Here is a 12,024-nt window from a genome sequence, read left to right on the forward strand (position 1 = left end):
CTCAGAAGACATATCTAGAAAGAAATTGCTGTGGCTGATGTCAGAGAAATTACTGCCTGTGCTCTCCTCTAGAATTTTAATGGTTTTAGGTTTCATGTTTAGGCCCTTAATCCATTTTGAATTTATTTTTGTGTTTAGTGGAAGAAAGTGGTCCAGTTTCATTCTTTTGCATGTGGCTGTCCAGTTTTCCCAGCATCATTTGTTGAAGAAACTGTCTTTTTCCCATTGCATATTCTTGCCTCCTTTGTCAAAGATTAATTGACCATATAGTTTGGGGTTTATTTCTAGGCTTTCTATTCTATTCCATTGATCTATGTGTCTGTTTTTGTGCCAGTACCATATTGTTTTGATTAGTACAGCTTTGTAATAGAATTTGAAATCTGGAATTGTGAAACCTCCAGAGCTTTGCTTTTCTTTTTCAAGGTTGCTTTGCCTATTTGGGGTCTTTCATGAGAATTTCTGTTTTTTTATGGAGATCAAAGCTCTCCAAGGAATGGTAGAAATCTTCCTATGAGCATAGACTCAAAAGAGTTCTTAAATTTCAAAAGATAAGAACAGAGCATCAACTTAGGTGTGTTTCCAAGTCCTGTAGTTTTGACCTGGGCACCTCGCAAAGGATGCCCCTTGAAGCTTGAATAGAGGGAGAGTTTAGAATAAATGAAATGAGTACTTTCCTTATAATTCAGTACTCACGCAAGTTGCTGCAGACTCCGGTATAGGCTCAGCGTGGGGGGCGTAGGTGGTAAGAGCTGCTGATAGCAGAAGATGACCCTTGGCTACAGTTGGCATTACAGAAGGCATCCGTGGACCGTCAGCAGCAGGGCAGGGTTTGACTGATTCCATAGGGCCCTTGTTTCTCTTTCTTCAAATGTTCTCAATCTTCCCTGGTTTTTGGAGCGGAATTGCGAAACCCTAGCTATCTGACCATCAGGAAGGCTCCTTGGCATTTATAACAACAAATAAAGTCGGACTCGGTAGAGATAGGGAGCCCTTTCCGGTCGCGGATAAACAAACAGGAAGCCACAAGATCAATGTCTGGGAAGGAGGGCAAGGACCCGGGCATCGGTGTCTGGACATGAGCCATCCCTGGGAATCCACAAGCCACTTTCTTCTTTGAATTGGCCAAAAAAGCAGTGTGTACTCCTGATGCAACGCTAGCTCTGAAGAGCCGGATTTGAAGAAACAGGCTTTGATAACCTAAGACAAGTGGTACTTTTCCTTCCTCCTCTGCAAAACTCTGGAAGCTAGCCACTTACAGCTGCTGTGGTGTGCACCAGCGGTGGGAGTGGCTCACCTGCCTGCACCATACCAGACACCCCCCAGCAGCCCCAGCAAGGCTTATTTGCTTGCTCACTGGGCTCCTCAAGGGCCCAGCCTGGCTCTTCCCGGTCATCCTGTCCCTGGGGGCTAACATAGTACCCAGTGGCGCTTGGAATGTAGAAGATGCTCAGTAAGCACCGTCTAGGTGATGGCAGTGGTGATACCTAACGTCCATGAAAAGTATTACAAAGGATTTGTGGTGGTTTGGAGTCTCAGGCAAAAAAACAGTAATTTTTTTTTTTTTTTTTTTTTGCCAATTATATAATTTTCCAAACAACTGTAAAGAACTTGAGGTGATTTTCATCATGATAATTCAGAGGAGAATTTAGGTGCTCTTACGTCATTTAAGGAGACCGTCATTGACACAAGGATCTTCCTGCTCAGTGACAAATGATGGATTTTGATTTAAATCCCTAGAGCTTTTCTAGCAGAACTGTGTTCTTCATCCAGCAGCTCCTTATCATCATTGGAGTCTCAGGGATGCCACCTCCTAAGATAAGCCTGCCCCCAACATGCCCTCAGGCTCCTCAGTCCCATCCTCCTGTTTTGTTTTCTTTGAAAGACTTGTCACTCCTTGTATTACCTTGTTTATTTGTTTATTGTCTTTTCCCCCCATCTCTTGTAAGGTTCCAGAGAGGATGGGCCTTGTCTGCCTTATCCACCGCTGTCCGGAATACAGTGAACACAATGTGAGGCATGTGGTAGTCACTTAGTAAATACATCACAGACAGGTCAGTGGATACGCTCCAAGTAAACCCTGGAAGAAAGGGGACTTCTTCTAATCTACTGATCATCTTTGCCAGTTCCATAGTCTCCAATAAACACAAAAGTTCCATTCACAAACTGGGGAAAAGGGGATATTAGTTTGTAGTGAAGAAAGACAGGGGCGCCTGGGTGGCTCAGTCTGTTAAGCATCTGCCTTTGGCTCAGGTCATGATCCCAGGGTCCTGGGATCGAGTCCCACATCGGGCTCCCTGCTTCGCAGGGAGTCTGCTTCCCCCTCTGCTCTGCCTGCCTCTCCCTCTTTCTGACAAATAGATAAAAATCTGAAAAAAAGAAAAAAAGAAAGAAAGACCACTAACTGTATTTCCCTCCTTTTGCTCTCTGCTTCTCCATACAAGCTGGAGGGAGTTAGCATGCCCTGGGCGTGCCTCTGGTTGTGAAACTTCACGCCCTGAGACCTTCCTAGATCCGGAGTCATCACGTGCTTTGCAAGTGGTCTCCACGAGACTTGCGTACAGGGCAGCAGCGAGCAGAGTGGTTCACCTGCCTGCTGGGTGAATAGCTCGGTGCACTCGCTCACTCACTCACTCTGGGCTTTGGCTTCCTGGCCACCAGGATCAGATGTGTGCCATGGCTCAATGACAGATGGCCACAGATCGTGGAATTTCAGGCTGCTCGGGAATCGTCAAAGCATCCCAAGACTGTCAGTACTCCGATGGGGCTTGGGGAAGGTGGCTGAGAGCTGCCTGTGAAGGTGTCAAGCAGGTGGAAGACCGTTAGTGCCCTTCAAGGTCAAGGTCAAGGTCAAACACCACCGCTCGCTCTCCGTCCAGATGCCAGCCTTTCATAGCTTCCCCAAAGGGTGTGGGAACAAAAATTACAGGTGCATTGGGTTAATTATGCCCCTTATTTAACTTAATTGCAGGCTCAGACAGCCAGGTGGTCATTATTTTGATTGGTCTCATTAGGCAGATATGTTCACAGGCAGCTGCATGCCGCGTATGGGGCAGGTTCAGAAAAGACATGTCAGAGACAGTCCGGGTGAAGCCTTTGAAAAATTTGTCCTCAGAGATGTAGTGAGTTCTAACAACTAGTCTTATCACTGACATAAACACTTCCAGTCCCTAAAAGGTCCATTTGTATAGAGAAAGGACAGACAAAATTCCGTGCTGGACGGTGAGGGGTTCCTGGTTTAGCCAGTGATGAACCAGCTCAGTAAGTCAGCAAAGCAGTCCAACCCCCGTATTGGAAAAACCGCCTCTTCTCTTTCTTGCCCGTCAATAATGAAGACAAAGTCCTCCTGCATTTTTATAATAAACTGATATTTGGGGCATCTTGAACGTGTGGTGCTCAGCTTACATAACTGCGTTCTGGAAGCTTTTTAAACCATCAGGCTAGAGAAAGATTGTACCAAACCATGTGTACACTAGAAGTTTGTAACACTTGAAAGGGGAAAGTAATCCTGCAGAAAACAGGAATCAGTCCTGCAGCTAGTCAGACTCGCAGATGGATGTCCTCCAGAGAAATCCGGCCTGGGAGGAAGCTGCCTGATTTCAATACTGCACCATCGAACCGTTCTAAAATCCCTTCCATCCCAGGGTGTCACTGGCTGACCTTGAAATGAGTCTGTAGGTCACGGGTTCTCTGCAAACCATCCTTCCAGCCATGTGTCTTTTGGATGATGGCACCTTACTGTCGCCCTTTTCACTGGGGGCCAGAGATCTGTACGAAGTTCCCCAGCTCCTTGGAGGGGCTACCCGCGCCCACATTGCCATCCAACTGACGCTCTGGCTCTGTTTCTGTTTAGATGAGTTCTGGTTCTCCGACGGGTCCTTATCGGATAAGTCCAAGTGCGCGGATCCTGGCCTGATGCCCCTCCCGGACACGGCCACGGGCTTGGATTGGTCCCACCTCGTGGACGCGGCGCGGGCGTTTGAAGGTAAAGACTCGCAGCCTCCAGGGCCTGGGACGGCAACATAGGGAACATGGCTGTATTTGGGATTGTCTGAGTTATGGTTTTGGATACTTGGCACATCTTTGTGGATGAAAACTAGCAGGGGAAGGCTTGAGCTGTGACTAAGTACATTTCCTTAGGGAGACGGTGCCATTTCATGAAACGAGCACTGGGCAGAGGACCCCAAACCTGAATTCCAGATCAGGCACCAGCTGTGACCTGGGACAAGTCACTTTTCCTCTTTGCCCTCTGTGTTCTTACCTGGCATGTAGAAGTGAATATGTAGGACACAAATCATCTCTTTCCTCTGAGTGTGATGAGGGGATCTAGAAGGGAAGGGCCTTCAGAGGACCTGGTTTGGCGGGGCCAGCACACGCAAGAGGGGTCTGGTGGCTTGGCATAAACACAGATGCAGCATGATCTGCCCAACCTGAGCCCCTGGCTCTCCCTGTCTGGGCCTCAGCTTCCTCCTCCAACAGTGTGGTCGCTGAGGGTAGCTGGGCACACCCATCTCTGAGGGCCCCTCCAGCTGCCACACCAACGTGAATTTTAGAAGGTTGAAGCTGCTCCGTAGGAAATACCCTTTTCCCAGCTTGCAGGTCAGGGCAGACCCAAACAAGGAAGATGCTTCACCTGCATCCTCAGGACTGTCATGCCTGTGGGTACGGGGGCAACGCATGACCCAGGATTATGACAGGCCATTTGCTGGTGCTGTCCTTCTAGGATTACAGCTGCTCCTGGGGTGACTGGCAGAACTGACAAGGGAGACAGGCCCATTTGCGTAGGGCCCTCCCTGTTCGAGAATCCCCGTGTGCCTGGGCCATGGAGTTCCATGTTCGCGGCCGTCCCCACAGGAGGGGCTGCGGCCGCCTGAGCAGCCCATCTCTTCTCTCCTGCTCTAAGTAATTGGGATCAGTGTCTCCGGTCCTAAGCTTTGGGGGTGGGGCAGGGGGGAAGCTGAAGGCTACTTGCAGGCTAATTCAGACACCTGGGATGTTTAGCTCCAGTAGGTAAGTAAAGGGAAACTCTGTTAGGAAATTTCTGCAAAACGAATAGGCTCTTAGTGCTCCCTTAATAGGAGTGAGGGTTCTTGGTTCACCTCCTTGCAAAGTACTTATTCCATGTGGAAGCCTCAGAATGTCCCATCTGCTCTGTGATGTCGCCTTCATTCCCTTGACATTACCCAAAGTTGGTTCTAGAACCCCAGGCCCATGGCCCAGTTACTTCCTGGGCTTCCAAACTGACCTAGATGCACCCTAGCCCCAAAGGACAGGAACGCTGTCTTTACCTCTGTCCAGAGCAACCCAGGCAGCAGGTAACAGCATTTTCTCTGGCATGTTTTTTACACACTGTGTTGTCTTACTGCCCCCAGGAGAATATAAGAACATCTATTCTGTCCTCTGCGGTTTTCTCCACTGCATAAATATTTGCATGGTACTTACCAGGCTGAATTCTGCTTTATTCACTTGTCTGTGTCTTCTTATTAGGTGATGAGTATCTCAAGAGTAGGCTGCTTGTTTTATTTATCTTGTCTTTATTTAACAAGCACATGCCAAGATAACTCAATGAGAAGAGCTAGTCCCGAAGGGTATGTAGGTATCAAATGCACAGGAAACCTGAGCTGTACCAACTCAGGGCATAGTTTTTGACCTCTGGAGGTCCATTTGCATTTTATGCTCATTTTTTTAAAACAGTATTTATTGGCTTATCTCTGGATCCATAGCCCCCCCCCCCATTTCTGTCTTTGTTTGGTTCCCTTCTACCTCTTCAGAATAAAATCACTGCTTTGAAATGGATCTTTTCAGAAGATGGGCTAAGAGCAGGAAGTGGAGAAAGCAAAATGGCACACCCAACAGTGACTAAGGTCTCAACCCGGGGACTCTGGTCACAGTCACAGCTCAATAGCCAGGCTGTGAGCCTTTGGACATGTCCCTTAACTACCATAATGGCCACACTTTGGGCCAACAGTGAATGTTCAACAGTAATCCTCTGAGGTCCTTACTGTTTGCATTAGGCTTCATTCAGCCTTCTTGTCTATAAAATGAAGACCTTTACCAAAGAACATGGAAGGCTTCTGACAGTCTTAAACTTCCACTTCTGCGGTCCTAGTCATCTGAGAGTAGTTCTGAGCTGGAGTTAGAGTCTGGGTGGGAGTTGGCACCCACGGGCAAAGGAGAAAAATCATGGCATGGAAACACCAGATAGCTGGTGCCTCGGATGCACTGCACCTGAGCCAAAGAGAGAGAGCATGGGATTCTCTTTGCCAGGAGAGAGGACTTTAGTTATCTGACCTTTCTGAAGTTCCAAACATTTACAAATTGTATTTCAAAATTGCAGTAATGTCCAGTGCTACTCCGTAGGGCAGCATACCACTTTGAGACAATAGCCCACTTAGGAAAACACAGTTGGGAATTTGCAACTCCAGACTTTTGCTAATCAGATTCCCTTGGGTTGGTGTCAGGTCCACCCTGACACGCGCTGGCATGGTGGCGAGTGGGCATCATCAGTCACCTCAGCACTTTACAAAGAAATGTCTTCACCGAGATAACCCAGTGGCCCTGCCTATGACTTGATCTTTTTGTACCAGTTCCGCAGAACCATTTCTGAGCTAGACTAAACATGATAAAGATAGTCCAGAAAATCCCCTATGTGTCTGCTTAATTGTTACAAGCTAACAAAGGCAGTTCAGAATGCTTTACTGAGCTCAGAGCGCTCTGGGAATAATGCTGTGCCCATACATTGACGTAAGTAGTCAACACATCTGAAAATGCGCTTCAAAACATGGAATGTGTCTGCCTATTAACACCGTGACCCTCGTAGAATCCAGCAGTGTGATTCATCCCAGCAGGTATGCCTCTTCCCTGTTGATCTGTTTGTGTTCCACACCTTGGCATATGATGTATTTACCTTTTTTTAAGAGCTAAAATTGACACTGCATACGTGAGTGTAAGAATTTAGATTTTTTTTTTACTATACCATTCAAGAATAGAGCAGGGTCGGGTCACCTGGGTGGCTCAGTCGGTTAAGCCTCTGCCTTCGACTCAGGTCATGATCCCAGGGTCCTGGGATCGAGCCACGCATCGGGCTCCCTGCTCCGCGGGAAACCTGCTTCTCCCTCTCCCTCTGCAGCTCCCCCTACTTGTACTCTTTCGCTCAATCTCTTGCTCTCTCAAATAAATAAATAAAATCTTCAAAAAAAAAAGAAAAAGATAAAAACCAGAACAGAGCGGGGGCACCACACTAATCTGCCCCAATCAGGGTTGTTTAAATACATCCAAATTCTGTTGGTACACAGAACATAATGGATAGTCTATAACTATGAGTGAGGCTTCTCCAAAGACAGGAGCATTTCCATACATTTCTGGCCACAAGGCAATGAAAATAGAATTAAGAAAAATAGAAGAAAAACACAAAAAATTCTCAGCATTTGGAACTCTTAATGTAATTCATAATCATTATTCTAGGAAGCATTCGGGAATACAGGGCATTTTTTCTTTTTTAATAAGTGGTGATAAAAAGATGCTACCTATTAAAATCTTTGGACTGCAGCCAGGGAATAGTCCTTAAACAAAAATGTACTGTTTTCAGAAACATTTATTTAAATGGGGAAAAAAAAAACCATGAAAATTAACCAACTTAACTATACTTTAAAAAGGTTCTATAAAAGCTGTGAAAGCAAACAAAAAAGAAGGAAATCAAATAGATTTTTTGTGAACTGACAGATGAATTTTCAATGCAATTTATAAATAAAATCAATGATTAATGTTTCTTAGAACATTGTTAAAGCAACATAAATTTGATCAAAAAATGGAAAATACAAATGAACAAGATTAGAAATGAGAAAAGAGGTTAGCATTCGCCAATACATAAGAGAAATAAAAAAATTATTAAGGTATGTCAGGAAGCTATATAGGAAGAAATATGATGAATAAGAATTTTGGATATTACTTTCAAGAAAATGGGACAGAGCATACGAAACTTTCAATGGCCCAAATATGGAGGGTATTGAAAAGTTATCTAAGAATATCCCCAAATCCCAAATGTCACCTGAAACTAATACGCTTAGAGTTCATTGTTTTCAAAGCTTCAAAGAATAATGATGTCCCTGTATAAATTTTTCTTGAAATTCAGAAGCAGCCAATAATTGCACGAGAAGATTCTTTCCTGATAACACACAAGAAAAATCCTGAGACAGTCTCAGTCATTAATCACGATGTTAAGCTTAGATGAAATTCAGGAGGAGATTGAAAAGATTATCCATTGTTATTGGTGAGAGTTCAGCCAGTTTAATAAAGAAAAACTTCTGATTATACAAAGTTATAGTAGATGAAATAATTAAGAGTTATCATACCAATTTCCCAAAAAGGGTGTATCTAATAGAATGAAGACCCATTTCTAATAAAAATTAAGATTTGAGAGATACCTTTAAAACCTAATGAAGAAGATCTACTTTATTCCAAGTAGTTACATAATACTTAATGGAAAATGGTCTATAAGCAGGTGCCTTCAGTCCAGAAACTAAACAGGGTCATCCTTTGAGACTGTGTCCTTTCATTCTGTAGTAAAGTACTTGGCACGTTTATCACCAATGCAAAGAAAAAAGGAATAAATTTTAAATTTTATACATATGCTTCTGTATCTACAAAATATGAAAAGTAAAGAAATTATTCAGATTAGGAGGACTTGATGAGCACTGAAAAATGTATAGAATTGTTGAACTATTATATTATACACCTGAAACTAATATAACACTGTTATGTTCATTATACTGGAACTAAAAAAATAAAAATAAAATTTTAAGAAATTATCCAAAATTATAAAACAAAGTAACTAGATAAGATATTTTAAAATATATTTTATAAGCATTGTTTTAAAGTGTTGTTAATTTTTTCAGTTATCTATTTCTGTATAAAAACCACCCCAGAATTTATGACTGGGAACAAGAGTGTCTCGTGATAATTTATGTCTCATGATTCTGGGGGTTGGTTAGGTTCAGCTGGGTGGTTCTTCTGCTCCCTATGGCTTCAGCTGGAGTCACTCAGGTGGCTGTATTCAGCTGGAGCTCAGCTGGAACTGGAACATTAAGGTGACTTCAATCATATGTCCAGCTGGGCTCTGGCTGGATCCTGTCTCCAGTAGGGCAATTCACGTGTGGCTCAGGGAATCCGATCAGGAGAGCAAAAGCAGAAGCTACATGATTTCTCAGGGCCTCCTGGTCTTGGAAGACTCAGAACATGATATTCCCCACATGCTGAAGGCCAGCCCACATCCCAGAGGTGGGAGGTGGGCTCCGCGTCTTGGTGTGAGGGCTGCCATGTGCACATAACCATGTTTGCGGACAGTCTTCCACCAGAACAGTAACAAAGGGCATTTAGCTGTATCTGCAAGATCAGATTATACATTTTTTGGAAATTAAGCCGTCATTAGAGTTATAATTCGAGAAGGCAAAGGACATTTCAGTAACTGAAAAGTCCTAATATACGTAAAGATAAGAATGGGTAGGAAGCTTATAGTAAAGATGCTGAATCAATTAATTTCCTGAGTTAATTTGTAGATTTCGTACAATTTCAATTCAGATATCTAAAGGATATGTTAAAGAGCTTAACTGCATCCAGTTGGAAACAGATGAAAAATATTCCACAAAAAAAGTCTCCTGTAAATCAATAATAATTAAACAGCATAGTAGTGATTCAAAAAAATAGAAATTAGTCCTTTTGGAGAAAGAGGGAGAGCCCAGACCAAAAACTGGAATAAAATTTAGAGCTAAATGGGAAAGGAATTTATATATTCCACTTGGATTTAGGATTTAGGAAAGTCAATTCTAGAAACAGTAAAGTAGGATTACCATTTTAGAAGCAAGGTAATGCTTTAATTATCAGATAATGAGAGAACATACAAAATATAATGTGGCCAGATAAAAGTACTTAAACACTTAGATTTTTATGAACTTGAAAGGGAACATTTAGATAAATGGGAATATGGGGGAGGATTTGTAGTAAACATGATGGGTAAAACCAGACTATCCCAAGTGTGTGGAGGGGCTTAACCAGCAAAAAACACGAAATCCCTGATAAACAAGCAGTCAAGGCTTATGGACGCACAGTCCACAAAAGTAGAATGACAAAATATAAGTATTTGAAAAATGTTCAATCACACATGTAAATTCAAAAGGATAATGAGCTACCGGCTCACACCTTTGGAAGATGAAAAATGGCCCCACACTCTGGGAAACCCTGAAGAATACTCACAGCTGGTATCATTACAAAGATAAAATGATCCATCTTTTCGTGCAGTACGACAATATGAGTTAGAGCCAAATGGTGGACCCCCCTTTGATTAGAAATCCAATTCCTGAGAACTTGCTTAGTGGAAATAGGCAGAAAACCAAACTCTGCCCATCAGACCAAATGTCAGAACATCGGCATCTCCTTCATAGGCCTGTGAGGGAGAAGGTAGGTCAAGGACAGCGAGCTGAGCTCATGCCCTGGACTCCGCTCTTCTGCAATAGTTAAGTTCAAAAAATGGGCGGAGTCACAGTTCAAGTGTGTTTTAGTGTGTGCAGCCCTTTTGTTTGTCAGGGGCGAGATGTGACGTGACCCTTTGTGCCTGAGAACTCCTCAGTGATCTGTGCGATACAGTAAGATCATCCGCTTATTGGCCTTGCAAGCATCATTCCCTTCATTAGGTGGAATAATGTAAGGTGTGGGTGTGCCAAGTAATATATATATAGTAGAGCCCATCCCCCACAAGTGTGGGCACCCCACAACAAACCCAACGAGAAAAGCTGGCTGTGGGGCCAGTGGTGAAGCCGGGGAAAGGAGTCTCTTGGAAAGTGCTAGAATTTAAAGCAGTTCTCATTTATCAAAATATCACCAGTAGGCAGTGGGTGGTGCACATCCATTGAACGGATGATGTTTTAAATGCAAACGGGCTTTAAAAGGTGAAATTACAAACGAATGATGGGAGACTCTGGATTGCTGCGTTGCGCAGCCAACAACAGACCAGGCTTCTCCTCCCCTCTGGATCTCAGCCCTTTGCTGTTGGTGGTGACAACCACCATCTTCCCACGAGCACGAGGAGGTGTGCGTGCCCTGAGCTTCTGTGTGCAGGACATGTGCAGAGTCAACAGCTCTTTCATCAGGCCCCACTGTGGGAGTGTAACAGTCAAACATGTTGTCCGAAAAAAACACAAGTTTTTTTTTTTAATCTACTAGGCTCCATATGCCCTTGGTTTTTAAACGGAGAGTAATAAGCCTAATTTTTTACAGTGAGCACTGTTTTCAATTGTGAAGCGGCAGCTCAACCTTGATAAAGTCGCTGAAGTTACTGGTACTTGACCACGGACAGAGTATGTGTGTGTGTGTGTGTGTGTGTGTGCGTGCACGTGCACATGTACAAGCATAAACAAAGTGACATAATTAGTTAAAAAAATGGAAAAGAAAAATGCTATTAAGATGAAAAATGCAAAGTTCATTTAATATAGTAAATCGACTTAAATGATCTCAAAAGTAAGGAAATTGTCTCGGGCCAGCAACAGTAGCTGTTTCTTAAATGAAGCATAATCCCAGCCCTTTTCTTTGCTCATTATTGTGAGGCAGACTCTAGACCATTATCTTGCAGCATTTATGAACAGGCTGCAAAAGGCTTAAGCCAAAGCATTTATGTCCAAAATGCAGTGTAACCTTTTTATTTTTCTTTCCCTGTTGCCAGTTAAGTCAGCTTTCCACGATCTGATAAGCCCAGTGCTCGGTATCAGTACCTTTAATTTGGTACATGGAGCTACAAAGCCCCAGCTTCTCTGTCATTTGTAGTGATGTGGCAGAGACACATTAGAAGAGCTTTGTTTGTGGACGTGGGTTCGGTTAGACGGAGCCTCACGCTTGCATGGCGTTTGTGGCCCCTATCCGGTGCGTATACCCTTCTCCTAGTTTCATGCCCTCGGTAGACATGACTAATCCATCAGAGCCCTCCTCCTCCCTGATGCGGGCTTGGCCTTCCCGATCTCGAAGTGCTCCGGGCTGCCCATC

General features: G+C 43.9%; 1 protein-coding gene across 8 annotated transcripts in view; it reads left to right on the forward strand.

Annotated features, from left to right (window-relative positions):
- The window catches only part of SIPA1L2 (signal induced proliferation associated 1 like 2), a 216,828-nt gene that overhangs the window by 197,125 nt on the left and 7,679 nt on the right, over positions 1–12,024 (forward strand). For all 8 annotated transcript variants that reach the window (XM_064594625.1, XM_064594628.1, XM_064594624.1 and 5 more), the window contains one exon: positions 3,851–3,982. In XM_064594625.1, coding sequence (XP_064450695.1) covers positions 3,851–3,982 — 132 coding nt within the window. The remainder of the gene's footprint in view (positions 1–3,850; positions 3,983–12,024) is intronic.

Source organism: Mirounga angustirostris, unplaced genomic scaffold (assembly GCF_029215605.1).
Source record: "Mirounga angustirostris isolate CCGP_5_RB_7025 unplaced genomic scaffold, mMirAng1.0.hap1 SCAF_6, whole genome shotgun sequence".
Classification (NCBI taxonomy): Eukaryota; Metazoa; Chordata; class Mammalia; order Carnivora; family Phocidae; genus Mirounga; species Mirounga angustirostris.